The sequence below is a fragment of the Schistocerca piceifrons genome, chromosome 9 (assembly GCF_021461385.2).
Source record: "Schistocerca piceifrons isolate TAMUIC-IGC-003096 chromosome 9, iqSchPice1.1, whole genome shotgun sequence".
NCBI classification, from domain to species: domain Eukaryota; kingdom Metazoa; phylum Arthropoda; class Insecta; order Orthoptera; family Acrididae; genus Schistocerca; species Schistocerca piceifrons.
This window is the reverse complement of record NC_060146.1, coordinates 100135355-100160067: the sequence shown is the minus strand read 5'-3', so window position 1 is coordinate 100160067 and position 24713 is coordinate 100135355. Positions and strand designations below refer to the sequence as shown.

Here is a 24713-nt window from a genome sequence, read left to right as displayed (position 1 = left end):
CCCTCGTTTAAATCTCTTCCCTTCCCCCTCTTCCCCCCCTTCTTCCTGCCATGGCGCGGCATGAGTATCGCATCCTCTTCCAGAACATTCGCTCCTTCAACAAATACCTCCTTATGCACACCCTCTCTCACCACCAGGTCAACACCTTCCTCTTGAACGAAACCTTTCTCCAGCCCCACCCTTCTATCCGCACCTCTCTCTGTATCCTCCACCGCACTGACGCTCCTGGTCCTCGTGCGCAGGGTGGTCGTGATTGGCTACCTTAAGCATATACCCATCCGGCCACAATTCCTCCTCAATGACCCCACTGAACACCTTATCCTTAGCGTCTTCTTCCCCTCACTCACCATTACCTATGCCACCATCTATGGTCGCTCCAATGCTCCTCTTCCTTATGACTTCACCTCGCACATTGACCGCACCTTCTCCACCTATGTGAGTGCCGCCGACCTCAACATCCATAGCCGCACTCCTGCTGCCCTTCGACAGTGGCATGAGTTCCTCTCCACAATCCAAGGTGACCTTGTTCCCCTTCCCCAGCACACCCGACCCGAAAGTGACACCACCCCTGATGTTGTCATTGCCTCCCCCAACCTCCTTGGGCGTATCGCTGTCGCCATCCTTGACCCCACAGGTGGCGATCACCTCCCTGTCCTTCTCACCATAACGTCTGCTCACCGCCCCCCTCCGGCTCCGCACCCTGCACCCCCTCCCAAGGTCGTCCATGACTATCACCGTGCCAACTGGGATGCCTACCGGGACTCCATCACCACCCAGGTCGAAAGCCACCCCCTTACCTATCGCCATCCTGACGACATCATCCACGCCTCGTCCTTCCTTCAGAAGGTAATTACTGACGCTGTGGAGGCCCATGTTCCTACTAAAACCATCCACCCACACCGTCCCACTCTCCCTCTGCAGGCTGTCCTCCTCCGTGAATCCCGCCGCCTCTATCGCTCCTTGCTGCGCACTCGTGACAGGGACACACTCCAACGCCACCAGCAAATACAGTGACACATACGGAACCTTATTACAGCAACGAAACGCCGAGACTGGCGCCAGACCTGCACACGACTCAACGCCACCCTCCCTATCAACTCCTCCAAGTACTGGTCCGCCTTCCATCGCCTTACTGGCTCCCTTTCCGCTCCCCACTACCCCCTCCTCCATAACGATCGCCCCCTTCCTGACAACCTCAGTAAGGCCAACCACTTCACTTCCCACCTTTCCGAGGTCTTCTCTATCCCCGATGATCCCCACTTTGATTATTCTCTTTTCCCCACCATCATGGAACGTGCCGATACCTCGGTCGCTCCACTTGCTGCTAGTCTCCAGTACTTGGGGCAGTTGCGCCCCTCCGACATAAACACTCCCATCACAGCACAAGACATTAAACTTATCCTCTGGTCCAAACACAACACGGCCCCTGGTCACCACTGTGTCACCTACCGTCACCTTCGTGAAAGCCCCTATTCCTTCCTGACTGTCCTCGCCCATCTCTATACTGTCATCCTCTCTACTGGCTTCTACCCTGACCTGTGGAAGACCTCCCGCATCCTCTTATTCCTCAAACCCAAGAAACCCCCTTCTGCCACCTCTTCCTATCGTCCCATCTGCCTCACCTCAGTCTTCAGTAAGGTCTTTGAATCCATCCTCTCCCGCCGTATCCATCAGCACCTTGCTCAACCCCACCTCCTCCCCCTTACTCAGTGTGGCTTCCGACCCTCCTTCTCTGCTGAAGACCAACTCCTTAACCTTGTTCACCTTCTGTCCCTCCAGCTCAACTCCCGTCACTCCGCCATTTTTGTTTCCCTTCACCTCCAAAATGCCTATGACTGTGTATGGCATCCCGGTCTCCTCTTGAAACTCCAAACCTACGCCCTGCCTATCAATTTTGTCCGTCTGGTCGCTTCCTTCCTCTCGCACCGTCCTTCCTATGTCACCCTCCACAACACCAACTCCCGTATCTCTTATCCCATGGCTGGTGTTCCCCAGGGTTCTGTCCTCTCGCCTCTCCTTTATCTCTTGTATACAGCTGATATGCCCAAGCCACCCCCACCACCTTCTCCAGTATACTGATGACACCGCCTTCCTGGCTCTCTATCCTACCCTTCAATGATCTCAATGTACCCTCCAAACCCACCTTAACCAGTTCACCACTTGGTGTAACCAGTGGTTCCTCCGTCTCAACCCCTCCAAAACCCAGGCAATCATCATAGGCTGCACCACTCCCTCCTTTCACCTCCATGATTTCTACCTCACCCTTTATGATCGTCCCATCCAGCTCACCCCCACCCTGAAATACCTTGGCCTCACCCTCGACCGACACCTCACCTGGACCCCTCATCTCCAGACTGTCCAGCAGAAAGCCCATTCCCGCCTCCGCCTTCTGTCTGGCCGGACATGGGGATTGCATCCCTCTACCATCCTCCACACTTACAAATCCCTCATCCGTCCTATCCTCTGTTATGCCAGTGTTGCCTGGATCTCCACCCCCACCCACTTTCACAAGGCCCTCCAAATCCTTGAACGCCATGCACTCCGCCTTGCCTTCCGTATCCGCCTTCCTTCCCCCACACGGCTCTTGTATGAACTGATCCCCTTCCCCCACCTCCTCCTGTTCCTCCAACATCTCCGCATCCTTTACATTGTCCGCAGGCTTGATCCCCCCCACCCTCTGGTTTCCTCCTTCAGCTCTACCCCCCGCCCATTGCCGCACCTCTATTGCTGTATCCCTCCCTCTCTCCACCTCCACACCCTCCATCTGCTTCATCAGGGCAATTTCCAACACCTCCCCCTCCTGGATGACGAACTTTGCCATGACATCTACCTTTCCTTCCAACTATAACCTGGCCTTGTTCCCCCCCCCCCCCTCCCTCTTCCCTCCTTCTCCCAGAGCGGATTTTCCTCCTCCCCCCCCTTCCCCTGAGACCCTGCACCCCATACTTGCCTCTTTCCTTCCCACATCCCTCCCTACCTGGCCCCCTTCAGTGCGCCCCCCGCTCATCTCCCCCATCTCTTCCCCTCCCTCCCTTCTTCCGGTCTCCCTCATCTCCTAGCGCCTGGCAGATCCCCTGTTTTGATCATCGTCAGTGTGCCACATCAGTGTTGTGTTTAGTGCTCTTTCTCCTGTGCGTCAAGAGGTGTGATTTTAATTGTGTACTGCCTTGAGGTTCGCCATCAGTGTTTGTTATGTGCTACGCCATCCGTCGATACCTTTTATGCTCCACTCATACTGTGCCTTGTGTTCTTTTAATTGTTGCAGTGTGTGGCTTTTTGTGTGTGCTACTTTTAAACAGTTTTTTATCTCCATTTTACGGTCACCCCGTTTTTTGTCTATTGCCTTCCATGATGTTCCCCCTTTTTTTATCTCCATGTTCACCATATTCTCTCCTTTGTTATTTTTAAATGTTTTCTATTGTTTGTTCTATGACTCTCGGCTGAAGAGCAGCGCATATGCTGCTGCCAGCCCGCCCCGATGGGGAATTGAAATACAATAAAGAAAAAAAAAAACCTAGTCCAGTCAGTCTGGTACTCGCTCTGGATTTCGTTTCTACCTCGGTGGTACTGCGTTCTGGTCGTTGCTCGTTGTTGACATTTGGCTGGCTCTGGTTCCGAGTGGATTAACTGTCGGTGTTGTGGTTTGTACAAGCCTCCGTTGTTTATCTCTTCCTTGTTGTGTCGGTCATAGACGGTCGTGGTTGGTTGTCGTTGGTCTGTCGTCCGACTCGTCCTTGTGTTTACCCGGTGGTGCGTGCTCCACCGCCGGCGGCTTCTCCGCCTGGCGGCTCCGATCCGCAGCCAAAGGCGTTCCCGCGGTTGGTTTTGGTTACTACACTTCATCAAAGTAGGAATGCAAGACAGCCATCTGCAGTCAGAGTGAAGTGCACAGTCTTCTGCATCGCAGAAGTCTGGAAGCCAGAGTGTGGTTCTTTTGGATGCCCTGGAGCCTGGAGAAGCTGTCAATTCAGCACGCTACAAGACGACACTTTTTAAGTTGAAAGCCCTAATTTCCAGGGTGAGGCCAGAGAAGAAGACCAACTTCCGCCTGCAACACTATAACGCCAGGCCCCACACCAGTTTTGTGACCACCCTACTCGTTGCAAAATTCGACTTGAATGTCTTACTACATACGCGATTTAACGCCTCCAGACTTTTGTTTCTTTGGACCTCGTGGCGAACATTTTCAGGACTCGGATGCTGTTGTCAAAGTTGTAAGGAAGTGGTTAGCTTCAGCTGGCTCCGGATTTTACAAGCGCGTCATGTAGGCTCTGGTTCATCGTTGGAAAAAGTGCATAACGAATAGTGGTGACTATGTCGAAGAATGACAGTCTGTGTAGCTGTGCCGTTGTGATTCATGTACGTCCTATAGTTTCCATGAACAGAAATAGGAGGCATTACTTTCGGAACGACCGTCGTAGAAGTGTGCCGTTTGACGGGTAAATCGATTACTCATTGGCCTGGTCGGTATAACAGCAGTATGAAGCGTCTCGGGGGGCCGGCTGACCGATGGAGGTCATGCGAGAGCTGAGGATGGAGGCTGGAAGCGCCTGCGCAAGACCAGGAAGCACTTCTCATGCCGCAGTTGGTAACGGCAGAAAAGATATGTGGGGCAAGATGTTCGAAATTCACTCAATAAAAGCAAGTGTTCCGGTCCGGGTTCTATACGTATCAGCTTCTTTTCAGAATAAACTGATGCAATAGCTCCATACTCGACAATCATGTGGAACCGCTCGCTCGACAAAATAAACGTAACCAAAGACTTGAAAATCGCACAGGTCACTCCAATATTCAAGAAAGGTAATAGGAAGAATCCACTAAATTACCGACCCATATCATTAACGTCGATAAGTAGCACGATTTTGGAACATATATTGTGTTCGAACATTATGAATTACCTCGAAGAGAACGGTATATTGACACACAGTCAATACGAATTTAGAAAATATCGCTGTTGTGGAACACAACTGGCTCTTTACTCTCACGAAGTGTTGAAATTTAACGACAACGGATTTAAAAGTGAGTTCGTATTTTAGATTTACAAAAGGCTTTTCATAACATATGTCATAAGCAGCTTGTAATCAAATTACGTGCTTATGGACTATCGTCTCATTTATTTCACTGGATTCGTAGTTTCCCGCCAGTGTGCTCGCAGCTCGTGGTTACTGACAGAAATTCATTGGGTAAAGCAGGAGTAACATCTGCCGTTCCGCAAGGTAGTGTAATGTTCCCTCTGCTGTTCCTTATGTGTATAAACGATTTAGGAGACAATCTGAGCTGCTGTGTTCGCTTTTTTGGCAGATGATGCTGACGTTTATCGTCTAACTAAGTCATCAGAAGATCGTAAGAAATTGCAAAACGCTTTACATAAGATGTCTGTATGGTACAAAAATTCTCTATTGACCGTAAAGAATGAAAAGTGTGAAGTCATTCACATGAGTGCTAAAAGGAATCCGTTAAACTTTGGTTACGCGATACGTCAATCACATCTGAACGCCGCAAATTCAACTAAATACTAGAAATTGCAAATGTGAACAACTTAAATAGGAAAAAACACGCAGAAAATGTTGTGGAGAAACAAACCAAAGAGTGCGTTTTATTGGCAGAACACTTGGAAGATGCAACAGATCTACTAAAGGGACTGTCTACGCTACGCTTATTCGTCCTTCTTTGAAGTCTTGCTGTGCGGTGTGGCATCCTTATCATTTAGGATTAACGGGGTTTGAGTAAGCAGAATAGATTCTTCAACAAGTCACTAGCTTGAAGACTTTTTTAAGGTAATAGAAGTTGGTAAATTGTTCTGGACTGTTAGTGTTTATCAGAGCCAAATGTATCATCAGATGTGCCACAGGTAACTGTGATAGGGCCACTCTTGTTCTCAGTACACCCAAACGATCTGTCGGGAAGGGTGAGCAAGCATTTTTATACTGTATGCTGACAATGTTGTAGTATACTGGAGGGTGTCATTGCTGGGTAATGGTAATAAGATAGAGGGTATCTTGGATAGAATTTCTTTTTGGTTTGAAGAATAGCAGCTTGCTCTGAAGGTGGAAAAACATAAGTTGATGCAGATGAGTAGGGAAAACAACCTGTAATGTTCAGTTACAGTGTTATAGTGTTGAGTTCAAACTGTTATTAACGTAGATTAATTTCAGTAGTATCAAACATCGGCCGTAATTTTAGGAAGAAATTAATGGGAATATACATTTACAGCACAGCGTTCTGTGGAAAGGAATCGTTGACCGTGGGAAGCCTGGAAAAGATGAGCATCGAAGCGTTTGAGATGTGCAACTATAGAAAGATCTAGAAATCTAGGTAGAGTAATAAGACAAGACAATGAAGAGGTTCTCCATAGACTCAGCAAGGAAAGCAGCATGTGGAAATCATTGACAGAAAAAAGGGACAAGGTGACAGGACGTATGTTAAGACATCAAGGGGTAACTTCCACTCATCTCAGATGCAAAGACTGGAGTGTATACAAAAAATTATTGAGAATGTTGGGTCCAGTTGCTACTCTGAGATGGAGAGGTTGGCACCCGAGAGGAGTTCGTGGTTAACCACACGAAACCTGTGAGAAGGCCGGCGATGCAAAAAAAAAAAGTTAACCTCACGTCATCATTGAGGTTGGGATATGGTAAGTGAAATTGATGCGGCGTCATTGATCTTCATCGACTAAAAAATAAAACCTTATGTAACATTTATTTAATAATGAACTATGAAATATTGTAACGAAAATACACTGATTTAAATATGAATATGAAAATTTTCCTCAGATTTGTGAATTTCTGTAATTTTGTATTTTTATATGTCATTTTAAAATCTGTGGTCTTTTCTATAAGGTATGTGCCAATCATTAAGTAATGTAGCTCATTTATGCATAGGGACTATAGTATCGTAAGTTGTAGGAAAAAGAGGGCCTTCAAACCTAAACAGTTGACAAATGAAAAGAAAGCTGGAAACGCGATCCTATAATTAAATTTTCACGCTGCCTCAGAATATGCGCTGATATGAAACATCCTGGCAGATTAAAACTGTGTGCCGGATCGAGACTCGAACTTAGGACGTTTGCCTTTCGCGGGAAAGTGCTCTACCGACTGAGCCACCCACCCGCGAAAGGGAAATGTCCCGAGTTCGAGTCTCAGTTCGGCACACAATTTTAATGTACCAGGAAGTTTCAAGGTGATTCTGTCGGCAGCAGTCTTTGCAGCGTGGACATAACCAAATTTTCAGTTAGGATAAAGGTATAATGAAAGTAGGTTACAAGACCTCGGATGGATATGGCTATTAGCAGCAGAAAAATGGAATTTATTGGTCTGTTCTAAATTTATAATTATGATGCAGAGAAGAAAAGTCAAGTGTACGTAATATTAGCAAGTTATTGCGCCATACTGATTTACGTCATCTCCACAAACAATGTTTTAGTTTTGTACATGCATTAAGATGTGATTATTGAAGTTTCTTCAATATAAATGTTAAAGTGCAACACTGCATTATATATTTTTATTTGTTCTGAATGAATAAACCTGTTAGGCTTGTATTACGATGCCAATGAATACTCTGAGCATTGAATCAAAATAAAAGAACTGAAAAAAGTAATAAAAAATTAAAAGTAAGTGTTAAAGTAACTGCTGTCGTTTTATTGATTTTCAAATTAGATTTAATTCATTATTTTTAAGTTTATTTAACAGCTGAAATACGTTTACACAAAGTACAATAAACGAAGCGATATTAAATTTCTTTCAGTTGATATACAATTTGTAAGTCGAAGCAGTGACTACAAGGTTGTTTACTGATAATAACACAAAAGTGCCTCGACCAATCATAGATGTGCTACGAATTTTTTATCAGTGCCATTTGTTTTATCGAAGTTGATGTGTATACACAGCTAAGGTTTATTTTTGAATGTGTTAATTAGAGAGAAAGTTACAAGACAGAACAGCTTATGCCCTGCCCACTCCAATTTTATAACAGTATTTATCAGTAAAAGTGTAATGAAAATTCTTATATTTATTTTTGTGGTTTATGTGTACCTACAATTTTGAACTGAACTAACAGATTTAGGTAATGACAGATTCAGGACTCACATGTACATGTATTCAATTGTGAAATGCAAAAGATTAGCAGTATGCAGTGACTATAACTTCTGTTGATGACGTAACTGCTCTGTAACTAGTTCAAAAGTAGTCATTATATTGAGTAAAGATTCAGGGTACCATTATTCTACAGAATAATGCTTTTCTCAGTTAAGTGGAATACTGCAGCTAGCACTACCGTACCTTACTGAAATGTTTAGTGCCCGTTAGTGTGACATAATATGTTGCCGGTAAATTTAAGACTGGCTCTATTGAAAGACTCTCCTAGTGCGTTTGTATGTGTTTTAAAGCGTTTTTGTTATTGATATGTCGCACAATTTAGCAGCTGTTTAGACTAAGAAACCATTGCTACAATTGTTTTTGCAATTACTTTTGTCCATTCTACTTTGGCGACTGTATTTAGTTTTCGTTACCACATACTTGAATTTTGCACAGAGCATAACTTAATTATAGCTCACACTTGGTTCAAGAATCATGAAACAAGGTCGTATACATGGAAGAAGCCTGGAGATACTAGAAAGTGACAGATAAATTACATAATGGTAAGACAGAGATTCAGGAACAAGGTTTTAAATTGTAAGACATTTCCAGGGGCAGATGTGGACTCTGGCCACAATCTATTGGTTATGAACTGTAGATTAGAACTGAAGAAACTGCAAAAAGGTGGGAATTTGAGGAGATGGGACTTGGATAAACTGAAAGAACCAGAGGTTGTACAGAGTTTCAGGGAGAGCATAAGGGAACAATTGACAGGAATAGGGGAATGAAATACAGTAGAAGAAGAATGGGCAGCTTTGAGAGACGAAATAGTGAAGGTAGAAGAGGATCAAGTAGGTAAAAAGACGATGGCTAATAGAAATCCTTGGGTAACAGAAGAGATATTGAATTTAAATGATGAAAGGAGAAAATGTAAAAATGCAGTAAATGATGCTTTGAGGGATGAAGTAGTGAAGGCAGCAGACGATCAAGTAGGTAAAGAGACGAGGGCTAATAGATATCCTTGGGTAACAGAAGAAATATTGAGTTTAACTGATGAAAGGAGAAAATAGAAAAATGCAGTAAATGAAGCAGGCAAAAAGGAATACAAACGTCTCAAAAATGAGATCCACAAGAAGTACAAACTGGCTAAGCAGGGATGGCTAGAGGACAAATGTAAGGATGTAGAGGCACATATCACTAGGGGTAAGATAGATACTGCCTACAGGAAAATTAATGAGACCTTTGCATAAAAGAGAACCACTTACATGAATATGAAGAGCTCAGATGGAAACCCAGTTCTACGAAAAGAAGGGAAATCAGAAAGGTGGAAGGATTATATAGAGGGTCTATACAAGGGCGATGTTCTGGAGGACAATATTACAGAAATGGAAGAAAATGTAGATGAAGATGAAATGAGAGATACGATACTGCGTGAAGAGTTTGACAGAGCACTGAAAGACCTGAGTCGAAACAAGGCCCCAGGAGTAGACAACATTCCATTAGAACTACTGACAGCCTTGGGAGAGCCAGTCCTGACAAAACTCTACCATCTGGTGAGCAAGATGTATGAGACAGGCGAAACACCCTCAGACTTCAAGAAGAATATAATAATTCTAATCCCAAAGAAAACAGGCGTATGAAAATTAGCGAACTAACAGCTTAATAAGCCAAGGCTGCAGAATACTAACACGAATTCTTTACAGACGAATGGAAAAACTGGTAGAAGCCGACCTCGGGGAAGATCAGTTTGGATTCCATAGAAATGCTGGAACACATGAGGCAATACTGACCCTACGACTTATCTTAGAAAATAGATTAAGGAAAGGAAAACCTACGTTTCTAGCATTTTTAGACTTAAAGAAAGCTTTTGACAATGTTGACTGGAATATTCTCTTTCAAATTCTGAAGGTGGCAGGGGTAAAATACAAGGAGCGAAAGGCTATTTACAATTTGTACAGAAACCAGATGGCAGTTATAAGAGTCGAAGGGCACGAAAGGGAAGCAGTGGTTGGGAAGGGAGTGAAACAGGGTTGTAGCTTATCGCAGATGTTATTCAATCTGTATATTGAGCAAGCAGTAAAGGCAACAAAAGAAAAATTCGTAGTTGGAATTAAAATCTATGGAGAAGAAATAAAAACTTTGAGATTCGCCGATGACATTGTAATTCTGTCAGAGATAGCAAAGGACCTGCAGGAGCAGCTGAGCGGAATGGACAGTGTCTTGAAAGGAGGATATAAGATGAACATCAACAAAAGCAAAACGTGAATAATGTAATGTAGTCGAATTAAATCAGGTGATGCTGCGGGAATTAGATTAGGAAATGAGACACTTAAAGTGGTAAACGAGTTTTGCTATTTGGGGAGCAAAATAACTGATGATGGTCGAAGTAGACTGGCAATAGTAAGGAAAGCGTTTCTGAAGAAGAGAAATTTGTTAACATCTAGTATAGATTTAAGTGTCAGGAAGTTGTTTCTGAAAATATTTGTATGGAGTGTAGCCAAGTATGGAAGTAAAACATGGACGATAAATAGTTCGGACAAGAAGAGAATAGAAGATTTCGAAATGTGGTGCTACAGAAGAATGCTGAAGACTAGATGGGTAGATCACGTAACTAATGAGGAGGTATTGAATAGTATTGGGGAGAAGAGGAGTTTATGGCACGACTTGACAAGAAGAAGGGATCGGTTGGTAGAACATGTTCTGAGGCATCAAGGTATCACCAATTTAGTATTGGAGGGCAGCGTGGAGGGTAAAAATGGTAGAGGGAGACCAAGAGATGAATACACTAAACAGATTCTGAAGGATGTAGGTTGTAGTAGGTACTGGGAGATGATGAAACTTGCACAGGATAGAGTACCATGGAGAGCTGCATCAAACCAGTCTCAACAACCACATACTTTTTGCTACAGACCGTAGATTCCATCTATAATTACTCCTCATGACACCAACATTTAGTTTACCCAGGATGCGTAATAAAGCCCCACTCCTTCCCATTAGTCACGGTCTTCAAAATTCCTGTAGAAGAGGTAGCATTTGTAGGGTGGATTTGCTAATATTAAAGCGTTAGTATTCTCCTTATGGTGTTATAGGTAGTATCCTGTTACGATTTATTTCATGTATTTTCATTGTACAGGCACAATGTTTTAGACATCCCTTGTGTATATCATATTTGATGTTTTTATGCGATAGACTGGCCACTGTCTCTCCCGATTACATTTCGGCGGCCTCCACTGATACAGCTTGGTTCTGCACTGCTGCTGGCTGCTAGCCGCCATACTGGTTGTAGAGTTTCTCCCAGAAGGCCACCTGTTCCTCAAATGGCCGCTTGGCTATGCACAGCCCGTCGCTGGTGATGTGCAGGTAAGACTCGTCCTTCTCTGTGAAAGGCGGCCATGACACCTCCACCTCAGGGTCTGCTAGCCGGCTGCACACACAGAATGAAAGGTTCCTCACAAGCGACGAAATATTGGTTTCCTTATTTATTTAACTCAGATTAAGGTTATCTGGTAATCTCTTTCATCCTACCACGCATTCTGCAAATTGTACATTACATTCAGTAGAATAGGCATATTGTAAATTACATATGATACAACATTTAGAAATAACTACAATGCAGAAAAAACACACAGTTTACATTCTTTTATGATAAGTTCAACAATAAATATAAGTTGGTTGTTGGGTTGATTTTGGGGGAGGGGGGGGGGGGGGGGGGGAGCAAACGGCGAGGTCATCGGTCCCATCGAATTAGGTAAGGATGGGGAACGAAATCGGCTGTGCCCTTTCAAAGGAACCATCCCAGCGATTTGCCTGAAACGATTTAGGAAAATCACGGAAAAGCTAAACCAGGATGGCCGGATGCAGGTTTCAACCGTAATCCTCCCAATTGCGAGTCCAGTGTGGTAACCACTGCACCATCTCGCTTGGTAAATATAAATTATGGAAAGGTAGGTTTAAACTATGAGTGCTTGCAGCAGTGGATGTGAGGAAAAGAGGTGGAAGGGGCAGAGAAAGAGAAATGTGATAACACGTAGAAAATTAAAATAAGGGGAAAGAAAGTGATGTGGCTCATAGAGAAAGGAAAAGATAAAGAAAGGTAACAAAGAACAGATAGGATCACTGGCTTTATGGCTTCACAGACAATCATCGTCATCATCAGACAGTAAAAGCAACACCTTGTTTAGCCCGCCGCTGTAACCGAGCGGTTCTAGGCGCTTCAGTCCGGAACCGCGCTTCTGATACGGTCGCAGGTTCGAATCCTGCCTCAGGCATGGATGTGTGTGCTGTCCTTGGGTTAGTTCGGTTTAAGCAGTTCTTAGGGGACTGATGACCTCAGATGTTAAGTCCCATCGTGCTTAGAGCCATTTGAACCATTTGAACACCCTGTTTACATTTTTTTGTCCCTCTCTGTCTTGGACAAATATATTATACTAGAACTGACATGTGTTTACATTTTCACGCAATTTGTGTGGACAGATCCTGAGAAATCAGTACCCAGAACAACCACCTCTGGCCGTAATAACGGCCTTGATACCCCTGGGCATTTTGTCAAACAGAGCTTGGATGGCGTGTACAGGTACAGCTGCTCATGCAGCTTCAACACGATACCACAGTTCAACAAGAGTAGTGACCGGCGTATTGTGAAGAGCCAATTGCTCGGCCATCATTGACTAGACGTTTTCAATTGGTGAGAGATCTGGAGAATGTGCTGGCCAGGGCAGCAGTCAAACATTTTCTGTATCCAGAAAGGCCCGTACATGACCTGCAACATGCGGTCGTGCATTATCCTACTGAAATGTAGCGTTCCACAGGGATCAAATGAAGGGTAGAGCCACGGGTTGTAACACATCTGAAAAGTAACGTCCACTGTTCAAAGTACCGTCAATGCGGACAAGAGGTGACCGAGACGTGTAACCAATGGCACCCCATACCATCACGCCAGGTGATACGCCAGTATGGCGATGTCGAATCCACGCTTCCAATGTTCACCGCGATGTCGCCAAACACGGATGCGACCATCATGATGCTGTAAAGAGAACCTGGATTCATCCGAAAAAATTACGTTTTGCCATTTGTGCACCCAGGTTCGTCGTTGAGTACACCATCGCAGGCGCTCCTGTCTGTGATGCAGCATCAAGTGTAACTGCAGCCACGGTCTCCGAGCTGATAATCCATGCTGCTGCAAACGTCGTCGAACTGTTGGTGCAGATAGTTGTCGTCTTGCAAACGTCCTCATCTGTTGACTCAGGGATCGAGACGTGGGTGCACGATCCGTTACAGCCATGCGGATAAGATGCCTGTCATCTCGACTGCTAGTGATACGAGGCCGTTGGGATCCAGCACGGCGTTCTGTATTACGCTCCTGAACTCACCGATTCCACATTCTGCTAACAGTGATTGGATCTCGACCAACGCGATCAGCAATGTCGAGATTGGATAAACCGCAATCGCGATAGGCTACAATCTGACCTTTATCAAAGTTGGAAACGTGATGGTAAGCATTGCTCCTCCTTACACGAAGCATCACAACAACATTTCACCAGGCAACGCCGGTGAATTGCTGTCTGTGTATGAGAAATCGGTTTGTAAACTTTCCTCATGTCAGCACGTTGTAGGTGTCGCCACCGGCGCCAACCTTGTGTGAATACTCTGAAAAGGTAATCATTTGCATATCACAGCATCGTCTTCCTGTCGGTTAAATTTAGCGTCTGTAGCACGTCATCTCCGTGGTGTAGCAATTTTAATAGCCAGTAGTGTTTAAGAACTGTATTTAATCGTGATCATGTGGGGTTATTACATGAGAGATTAGACATTAAATACCTAGCTTATGGAAGTCTACAGCGAACCAAGGAATGGGCCTCATTGTATACGTTAGCTGAGCTTGAGTCTTTCAGATTATTTTTGGTAATGTTAATTCTTCACGCATCTGTGGAAATGGCACCTTTATACACTGAAGAGCCAAACAAACTGATAAACCTCCCTAATATCGTGTAGGGGCTTCGCGAGCATATAGAAGTGCCACAACACGACGTGGCACGGACTCGACTAATGTCTTAAGTAGTGCTGGAGAGAACTGACATCATGACTCCTACAGCAAAGAGTATGAGGGAGTGGAGATCTCTTCTGAACAGCACGTCCCAAGGCATCCCAGATATGCCCAATAGAGTTCATGTCTGAGGACTTTGGTAGCCAGCGGAAGTGTGTAAGCTCAGAAGAGTGTTCCTAGAGCTACTCCGCCGAAATTCTGGACGTGTGGAGTGTCGCATAGTCCAGCTGGAATTGCCCAAGTCCACCGGAATGCACAATGGGCATGAATGGTTGCAGGTGATCAGATATGACGCTTACGTACGTGTCACCTATTAAAGTCGTACCTAGACTTATCAGGGATCCCATTTCACTCCAACTGCACACGATCCACACCATTAGAGAGTCTCCACCAGCTAAAATAGTTCCCTGTGCACATGCAGGGTCCATGGATTCATGAAGTTGTCTCCATACCCCTACACCTCTGTCCGCTCGATACAACTCGAAACGAGATTCGTCCGACCAGGGAACATGTTTCCAGTCACCAACAGTCCACGTCCGTGCTGACGGGCCCAGGCAGGGTGAGGCGTAAAGCTTTGTATCGCACAGTCATCAAGGGTACACACGACTAGGCCCGTATCGATGATGTTTCGTTGAATGGTTCACACTCTGGCACTTGTTGATAGCCCAGCACTGAAATCTGTAGAAATTTGTGGAAGGGTTGCACTTCTCTTACGTTGAACAATTCTTTCCAGTAATCGTTCCCCGTTCTTGCACGATCTTTTTCGGCCACAGCGATGGCGGGGATTAGATGTTTTACCGGATTCCTGATATTCACGGTACACTCGTGAAATGGTCGTATGGGAGAATCCCCACGTTATGTTTACCTCGGAGATGCTGTCCCTCGTCGCTCGTGCGCCGACTGTAACACCGCGATCCAGCCATGATAGCCTGCTACTGTAGCAGCAGTAACCGATCTAACAACTGCGCCAGACACTTGTTCTCAACACATTAAATGTCATTAAAGTTATTTGAATAGTGACATTTTATTCACTTAATATTGGTCTGTGATCTCGTAAGCCGGTCTTCATGGGTGAAGCATGATATCACTTAATGAAATATGTTTTTTAAAATTTAATTACTTGAAATGGCTTCATCGTTGTAGGCTATTATCATTAGGCGATAAGCTATTTGTGCTTTTGGTAATTGTAATTACTTCTTAGATCAACTGAAATTCTTGACCTGTAATTGTCTGTTAACGACCAGCGTCATATTGCAGTTAACAAGTCGTTGTTTTTTTTTTTTTTTTTTTAAGTTTTGCACACCACACTATCTCGTACCATTGTTCACTGTTTATTTGTATACTTCTAAGTGCGTATTGTGTTTTGTAGCGTTGCCAACTTACATATATATATATATATATATATATATATATATATATATATATACATAAGTGGTAACGTTCGCAACGGTACAGAACACGGTGCACACTTAGAAGCTTACAAATTAGACTACAAGTAATAGTGTCTGAAGAAAGAAGCCAAAGACGTGCTAGCTAACGGCACTTCATGACGTTGACGAAAAAGAAAGGAAACATTACCGTAAGCAAAAACCAACTTTTTTCAATCTTAAAAAAAATTCAGTTGTGAATTTCTGTAATTGCAGACCTTTGATGATGCTTTACTTCAACAAAGCGAAACGCGTTTGGTGAGAAAAACACGCATCTTCTTATAGCTGTTACGACGGAACAACAATACCCTCAGGAATTGTACAGAATCTACGGACAAAATGGCCACACAAACGAACACGTAAAGTGCCCTCCGCCACACACCGTTGGGTGGCTTGCGGAGTATAAATGTAGATGTAGAAAGTCAAACGGCGAAGCGGAACGTTTTGTCAGAATATTGAAGCAGCAATGGCCCAATGTCGTTCCGCACACACCAGGGATCAACCCTTGCAGATGTTTCTCGCCTCATATCGTTCGCACCCGCGAGACGGACCATCGCCGGTGGAACTTCTTCACGGCCGCCGCCATCGGGCACAGTTCCACCCGCTCCACCCTCCTCAGCATCCGGCGCCGAAGGAAGGCCGCAAGTATCGCTTCGCGCCGCGTCATATTGTCTTTTACAGGATTGTTAGGGGCGCGAGGCGAGATTGTCCGTCTACTCTGCTCTTGCATGTATCTTCTTTCAGGTCCAGATGGCTCGCAGCGCCGCCATCAAAATCAGCTTCGCCTCTGTCATGTACACGGTGATCTTTCAGTGTCTCTTCCCCCAGATTCACGGGTCTAGAGGACAGCGCGGCAGCAGCAGCCGCCAGAGGGTGTCATCACGACACTGCGGGACGACCCCACGGAGACGGAGCCTTCGCCTCCTCTCGTCCTACCGATGGTGCTGGACCCGCCCACACCGCAGCAGTCGGCGCCTTCTTCGTCTGGTCCATGGCAGCAGGAGGTGGACGCGTACAGTGTGTAAACATTTAGATGGCAGACCTCTCCCTGGTCCTGAATCGGTAGAAGTCGGTAAACGTCTGGAGGCTTCGGTAGGCACACAGTTTCGACTGCTGCCAACATTACGTAGCTGACTGTTGTACAAGGTAGCCATTGTCGTCTGCTTCGTTATTGTTTAGCGCTGTACTGTTCTGCGTGTTTTTATTGTGCAGTTGTGGTGAACATTATCAAAATGAGTGAAGAGGCAGTTGCTGGCCCATCTCGGGAGTCGCCAACAACCCCTACCGGCAGGCCTACGGTTAGAAGGGAACCAGTATTACGTAGCGATGCTCGCAAAATTATATTGCGTGTGATTGAACGCTGCGAAAGGGAAAGGGAGCAGAAAAAATTGCTTCACCCCATTTACAAATCTTCAGTGAGAGCTGCTACATACACAGGACAAAGCATGTGTAGCATTGGAAGATTCAAACAGTTTTCCAAAAATCTTCGTGGCGTATCACCACAAACGCCTGGCAAGAAAAGGTGAGTTTCCATTTCAGATATTTTGGAGCCCCCTATTTCGTCCGAATTACCTTATATTTCATTTTTCCTTGCTACCGTATTGCTTTGTATGGAAACACCACTGGTTACTGTATTATTTCGAAGCACATTCATATTACAGTACTTTGCAATCGGATGAATGGTTTGTGAGCGCATAGTACATGACGGTTTCAGTTTCGTTTGCGAACAACATTTAAAGCGAGTTTTACTTCCAAGCCTTTCGTCTGCTTTCGTGTAAGCATGACGCGCAATTTGTAGTGCCAGCACTGCAACTGGTAGGCGTAGGCGTGCCTTGTCACCCCCCCCCCCCTTGCCCCAACGGCTCCTCTCCCCCCCCCCCCCCCCCCCCCCCTGCCAGCCAATGCTTGCTTCCTCCTCTCCCCGCACTCCCATCACAACTCTGCCGTCTTACAGTTAACACACTGTACCCTTCCGGTAGTTTTCTGGGGGACTTTTCCGTCAGAGCGCAGGCCGGATGGCGGGGTATGGCCGGAAGCTTGACGTCCTCTGCAGCCACAGTGTCCGGCCCTTCGATGCGTCCACAATCTTGCCTCCCCCGCCGTGGTCGCACTCCCTATGCGACGACGGCCAGTCGCTTTGGGGGGGAGGGGGGGGGGCGGGGGTAGGATTTTTCCGGCGTCTCGACAAGCGCCGGCACGAAGACGGAGATCGCAAGAGCAAAGGAGGTGGTGAGACATCAGCCAATAGCCCACTGACAAGGACCACACCATAACAGGAGCGGCTTCTAGCCGAAGAGAATATAAGCGCCGTTCCTAGCAGCCTCAGACAGACAGTGTTAGCACAGTACTGGGAGAGCTCTACGACAGCAGTGACGTGTGATCCATAACAATTGCTTACATGGAACATAGTATATAGCAAAAGACATTGACTGTCTGCATGTCGCGCATCACTTGCGACACCGTTGTGAATTCAAAGTTAATTATTGTCAAACTTCTTTGTTGTAATGAAATTATTAATGTTATTTCCTTGAATTGCTGTTGTAATGGTTCTTTATTTATGTGACCATTACGGCACTCCAACCCCAGTTCTCGATACCAGTAATATCGTACTACTTTTCTGCGAAGTAACAGACATATTTTTGTGACAATATTAACATTTCGTTTTATTAATGTATAGGTACTCCGATGTTTCGATATATTACAGTGATATGGTTCTTGTGTGTAATCATTTCTGTGAGACTGTCATAATCTTTGACTTATTTGTAACTGTTTTGGCGCGAATGCGCACAGAGCAGTCTTTGTTTCACTTTGCAGAAATTAAGTTGTTATTTCGCTTTGTAATAGAACAGTCAAGTCTTGTGTTTGGTTAAAGTGGAAATTAAATATGTGAAGATTGACACAAAGCCGGCCGGAGTGGCTGTGCTGTTCTAGGCGCTGCAGTCTGTAGCCGAACGACCGCTACGGTCGCAGGTTCGAATCCTGCCTCGGGCATGGATGTGTGTGATGTCCTTAGGTTAGTTAGGTTTAATTAGTTCTAAGTTCTAGGCGACTGATGCCCTCAGAAGCTAAGTCGCATAGTGCTCAGAGCCATTTGAACCATTTTTTTTATACAAAACTGTTTTCTCGATGATGTGACAATTAAGAAGAAGTATATGTGAACTTACAAGAAGTTTAATAAAAATGTGGATCGTGAACACCAAGTCAAAAATTATTTCTACCATACCATTGTTCTGATCTGGCATTGTTTGATCATTAAGAATTTCCTGAAAAACGCATTTGTTAGGTCTTCAAATATTGCTAAAATACAGATCTGGACCTTCTAGCAGTCAAAGTGGAATCACCCTAGAATCAACAAGATGAGCCATAACAACTTCGACGAAATCTACGTGGGAAATTAATGACTTTTTTACAGTGACTTCATTATTTCCATTCTGACGATATCATCCACAGTCAATAAATTTGTTGTTGCCCTATAAAGCGAACATATGCTGCCTGAGCAACATTATTAATTTGATTTCTAACCTTCCTTACAAGTGGTGGTATTGTTAGACTGTCTAGCATTCCGAGAACGTGGCACCCTTCAGGCACCCAATAAACGACGAGTGGGCGGCGATCCCTCAACTGTGCCTACAAGTATTTTTCACTTCACATCTACATTTCAGGTACGCTCTTGACAGTCGTTTCTTTCGCTGTTTTGTTTTCGATTGGGGACTGAGAAATTTGAATTTGCTCAGATGTTTATTTAGAATCTGTCAGAGTTTATTGTGTGTTATCTGATATTTTGCCTAGAGTTTCGGATAATATTTTTTGATTGCTGATTTCATTTGGCCCTTTTTTCCAGATCAAAACCTCACTAAAGTTTGCAGATGCTTACGATAGTTCGAACATAAAAATAATGAAAACAACGCATTTAGCAGGCAAAAAATAGCCACGTACAACTCAGGACAGGTCAACTACATCAATGATAAGCTTCCGAATGGAGCTTGTGCCACTATTTTAACAGGAATACACAGTTTAGTGGTTATATTCTAAACAAAATTTTCAATTCAGGCGTTGCCCTAAAATGTGTCTGCTGCACATGACAGTAATATGGACTTGAACCTGCTTTGTGTTGGCGGTAACAGGGCACACAAAATGTAAACAAAAGGTGCAGTACGTATTTAATCTAGACAACAAGAAAATTTGATGCTTACATATAGCTGACATACGTAAGTGACAGAAGAAAGGTTTGCGGGGAATATGGGCTTGGCAGCAGGAATGAGACATGAGAAGATTAACAGGAGTTCTACAATAAATTTCAGATGCTAATAGCGAATATTCTGTTCAAGGATCATAAGAGGAGGCGGTATAGTAAGAAAAGATGACGTATACTTGTCTGATGACGTGATCGAAGAGGAAATTGGGACGAATGTCGATGATGTAGGTGATCCTCGATTAGAGTCAGAACTGAAGAGAGTTCCGGAAGACCTGAGATCAAGTAAGGCGAAAGGGGTAGATAACATCCCATCGGAATTTGTAAAAAAATGTGGCAAGTGGCAACCGAACGTCTATTCAAGTTGGTATGTAAAGTCTCTGTGGCTGGCGACGTACCATCGGACTTTCGCAAAGTATCATCCACACAATTCCGAAGGTAGCAAGGGCAGGTAAGTGCGAAAACTGTCGCACAATCAGTTTAACAGCTCATTCGTCCAAACTGGTGACACGAATAATATGTAGATGAGTCGAAAAGAAAACTGAGGATCTCCTAGATGACGATCAGTTTGGTTTTAGTAGCGACAGGGGCACCAGAGAGGCAGTTCTCGCATTGCACTTGATATTGGAAGCAAGGCTGAAGAAAACCCAAGAAACGCTCGTAGCATTCGTCGACCTATTATGCCATCTGTTCGAAATTCTGAGAAAAATAGGGGTAAGCTATAGGGAAAGACGGGTAATGTAAAACATCTACAAGAACGAAGAGAAACAAGACTGGAAAACCAAGAAAGAAGTGCTCTGTTTAAAAAGAGTGTAAGAGATGTAGTCTTGATGCCTAGTGTACATTGAAAAAGCAGTGGCGGAAATAAAAGGAAGGTTCAAGAGCGGTATTAACATTGATGGTGAAACGATATTAATGATAAGATTTTCTGATGACGTAGCCATCGTTAGTGAGTGTGAAGAAGAACTGCAGGATGTGTTGGATGGAATCAACAGTCTAATGAGTACAGAATATGGATTGAGAGCATACTAGAAAAAGGCCAAAGTGGCGAAAACCGTAGAAGCAAAACTCATGGTCACGAAGTAGACGATAAGAAGGAACTCAACAACCTTGGAAGAAAAATTACCCATTATGAACGAAGCAAGGAGGAATTACAATGTGGACTAACAGAAGCGAAATGGGCCATTCCTGGCCAACGGAAGTCTACTGGTACCAAAGACAGGCATTAATTTCAGGAAAAAATGAGAATATATTTCTGGTGCACAACATTGTAAGGTAGTGAATCATGGACAATGGGAAAACCATGACAGAAGGGAATCTAAGCGTTTGAGGTATGGTAATACAGAAGAATGTTGAAAATTAGGTGGACTGATAAGATGAGGAATAAGAAGGTTTGCCACAGAATCGGCGAAGAAAACACTGACAAGAAGAAAGGACAGGATGTTAAGACATCTGTTGTGACAAGCCAAGACCTGTATGGTACGAGAGGGAACTTAGAGGGCAAAACATGCAGCGGAGAGTAAGATTTGAATACATTCAACAAATAATAGAGGACACAGGGTACATGTGCTACTCTAAAATGAAAATGAAAATGAATAACCCAGAAGGCTACTAAAAAGAAACTATTTTAATATTGTAAGCGTATATCTCATAAACAATAAAAGAAAAAAAATGAACCTGTTGAAGACGCCATAAGGCTGATGAAAAATGTTTGGGCATTAAACAAAAAATAGTGCTCTTTCAGAAAGGCATAGTATCTTTAATTTATTATTATTGTATGCAATTATAGGAACAGAACTTAAAATTCCGTTTTGATGCAGTTGCTGCAGTTCGCTCCACCGATACAGAACATTGTAATATGGATGTTCTGGTATGTCTCTTGATTTTGCACCCGAGTTTTTCCTGTCAAGTCTCTTCTGTATGAAGCACTTATGCCGAATTAGACCTACAAATAATGTAGGCCTCCTCGTTGTATCATGTTACCTAATCAATGTCTTTTCTGTTTAACTGATTTTGATATTTATTCATTAGATTTTGTTTCAGTCGAGGACGTTTTTCTGCTCTTCTCCATCTCCACATCTATATTGCTTCTGATTTGTTTCTTTTCTTGTCCCCCCCAGAATCCACTCTCCACAACTATAGTTCCAAATGCTCCGCCGGCCGATGTGGCCGAGCGGTTCTAGGCGCTTCAGTCTGAAACCGCACGACCGCTACGGTCGCAGGTTCGAATGCTGCCTCGGGCATGGATTTGTGTGATGTACTTAGGTTAGTTAGGTTTAAGTAGTTCTAAGTCCTAGGGGACTGATGACCTCAGATGTTAAGTGCTCAGAGCCATTTGAACCAAATGCTCCTGGTAAACATTATTGTGAATCTCATTTTTAAAATCCATTACACTTTTGTTCTCATCTCTGATTGTTCTTCCCAAGTAGCAAACCCCTATTTGCAACAAATAATTGAAGACTTAAGACATTAGTGTAAAATGTAAACTTCCACGGCCGGAATTGTCACAATTAGCAAAATATTCCGGGCTATTATGCCGTGTTTTAAGGGACTTCGCTTCAATACTCGACGTTTCGTCCCCATCTGCGGAAGGCATTTTCAAGGGAGATCGTAGATTTGTCGAATGTCCGATTCACACCCTGGCTCGCAGTAGCGTTCCCCTTGAAATTGTCCTTCGCAGATGGGGACGAAACGTCGGATATTGAAGCGAAGTCCCTTAGAACACGGCATAATAGCCCGGAATATACTATTATTTGTAGGGCGTTAGTGTTACATTGAGATGTAGATAATAACACAGCAGAGTAAGCCATGGTGGGCAGAATGAGTCACATAAGACCTGTCAGAAGCTTTCATACCTCAAGGACCAGTTCCACGTTTCCTGCCCCGTGCACTGGATGGCTGTGCCAGCTCATACTTCCAGTCATCCTGTATAGCTCGTGTTACACCGTCGCCAAGGTAGCCCCTGCGGGGCGGCAACACATTTAACACGACACAGGACCGAGGTTGCCTATGCCCAAAAGCGTAAGCGATGGTAAACATCGGCTGTGTTGGAAACAGACATTCCGCGTACTACACTACTGGCCATTAAAATTGCTACACCACTAATATGACGTGCTACAGACGCGACATTCAGCCGGCAGGAAGATGATTCTGTGATATGCAAATTATAAGTTTTTCAGAGCATTCACACAAGGCTGGCGCCGGTGGCGACACCTAGAACTTGCTGACATGAGGAAAGTTTCCAACCGATTTCTCATACATAAACAGCAGTTTACCGGCGTTGTCAGGTGAAACTTTGTTGTGATGCCTTGTGTAAGGAGGAGAAATGAATATCATCACGTTTCCGACTTTGATAAAGGTCGGATTGTAGCCTATCGCGATTGCGGTTTATCGTATAGCGACATTGCTGCTCGCGTTGGTAGAGATCGAATGACAGAATATGGAATCGGTGGGTTCAGAAGGGTAATACGGAACGCCGTGCTGGATAACAACCACCTCGTGTCACTAGCAGTCGAGATGACAGGCATCTTATCCGCATGGCTGTATCGGATCGTGCAGCCACGTCACGATCCCTGAGTCAACAGATAGGGGCGTTTGCAAGACAACAACCAAGGGCACGAACAGTTCGACGACGTTTGCAACAGCATGGACTATCAGCTCGGAGACCTCGGCTGCGGCTACCCTTGACGCTGCATCAGAGATAGGAGCACCTGTGATGGTGTACTCAACGACGAACCTGGGTGCACGAATGACAAAACGTCATTTTTTCGGATGAATCCAGGTTCTGTTTACAGCATCATGATGGTCGCATCCGTGTTTGGCGACATCGCAGTGAACGCACATTGGAAGCGTGGATTCGTCATCGCCATACTGGCGTATCACCCGATGTGATGGTATGGGATGCCATTGGTTACACGTCTCTGTCACCTCTTGTTCGCATTGACGGCACTTTGAACAGTGGACGTTACATTTCAGATGTGTTACGACCCGTGGCTCTACGCTTCATTCGATCCTTGCAAAACCCTACATTTCAGCAGGATAATGCACGTCCGTATGTTGCAGGTCCTGTACAGGCCTTTCTGGATACAGAAAATGTTCGTCTGCTTCCCAGGCCAGCATATTCTCCAGATCTCTCACCAACTGAAAACGTCTGGTCAATGGTGGCCGATCAACTGGCTTGTAAGAATACGCCAGTCACTACTCTTGATGATCTGTGGTATCGTGTTGAAGTTGCATGGGCAGCTGTACCTGTACACGCCATCCAAGCTCTGTTTGTTCAATGCCCAAGCGTATCAAGGCCGTTATTACGGGCAGAGGTGGTTGTTCTGGGTACTGACTTCTCAGCAACTATTCACCCAAATTGCGTGAAAATGTAATCACATGTCAGTTCTAATATAATATATTTGTCCAATGAATACCCGTTTATCATCTCCATTTTTTCTTCGTGTAGAAATTTTAATGGCCAGTAGTGTACTTCCTGCAGAGGGAGATGGAGATGGCCTGCAGCAAGTATTACTACACCAACATCTGATTGGCTGGCCAATACTATTTAAAGGCTAGAACCAGCACCGGACCAGTTCACGCTGAATACCGGCCTCAAGGACGTCTCCACTGAAGACTACGTCTTCGCCATCGGAATAGGACTTGGAATTAAATGTATGTGTGTTTCCACGGACTCTTGTGGGAAACTTAGAAATTATCTTTTGTTGTCTCTAGTAGGAAATTCTTACTGGCTTTGTGATTGTGACTTTTCGTTGTTATTCAGTCATTTCCATGTAGGCTCACGTAAATAAAAGTTGTGTTGTAAAAACTTCCGAATTTTCAGTTACAACACAAGTGGATCCCATCCTCGTCGCCACTTGTAACTGACAATTTGAAAGTTTTTACAACACAACGTGCGTCTACATGGAAATGACTGAATAACAACGAAAAGTGACAATCACAAAGCCAGTAATAATTTCCTACTAGAGGCAACAAAA

At 44.5% G+C, this 24713-nt stretch overlaps 1 protein-coding gene across 1 annotated transcript in view; it reads right to left on the bottom strand.

Annotated features, from left to right (window-relative positions):
* Positions 1 to 11147: 11147 nt before the first annotated feature.
* LOC124717013 (esterase FE4-like) overlaps positions 11148 to 24713 on the bottom strand; it is a 205052-nt gene continuing 191486 nt past the window's right edge. The window contains exon 10 of the mRNA XM_047243655.1: positions 11148 to 11496. Within this exon, the coding sequence (XP_047099611.1) occupies positions 11337 to 11496 (160 nt within the window). The 3' untranslated portion in view covers positions 11148 to 11336. The remainder of the gene's footprint in view (positions 11497 to 24713) is intronic.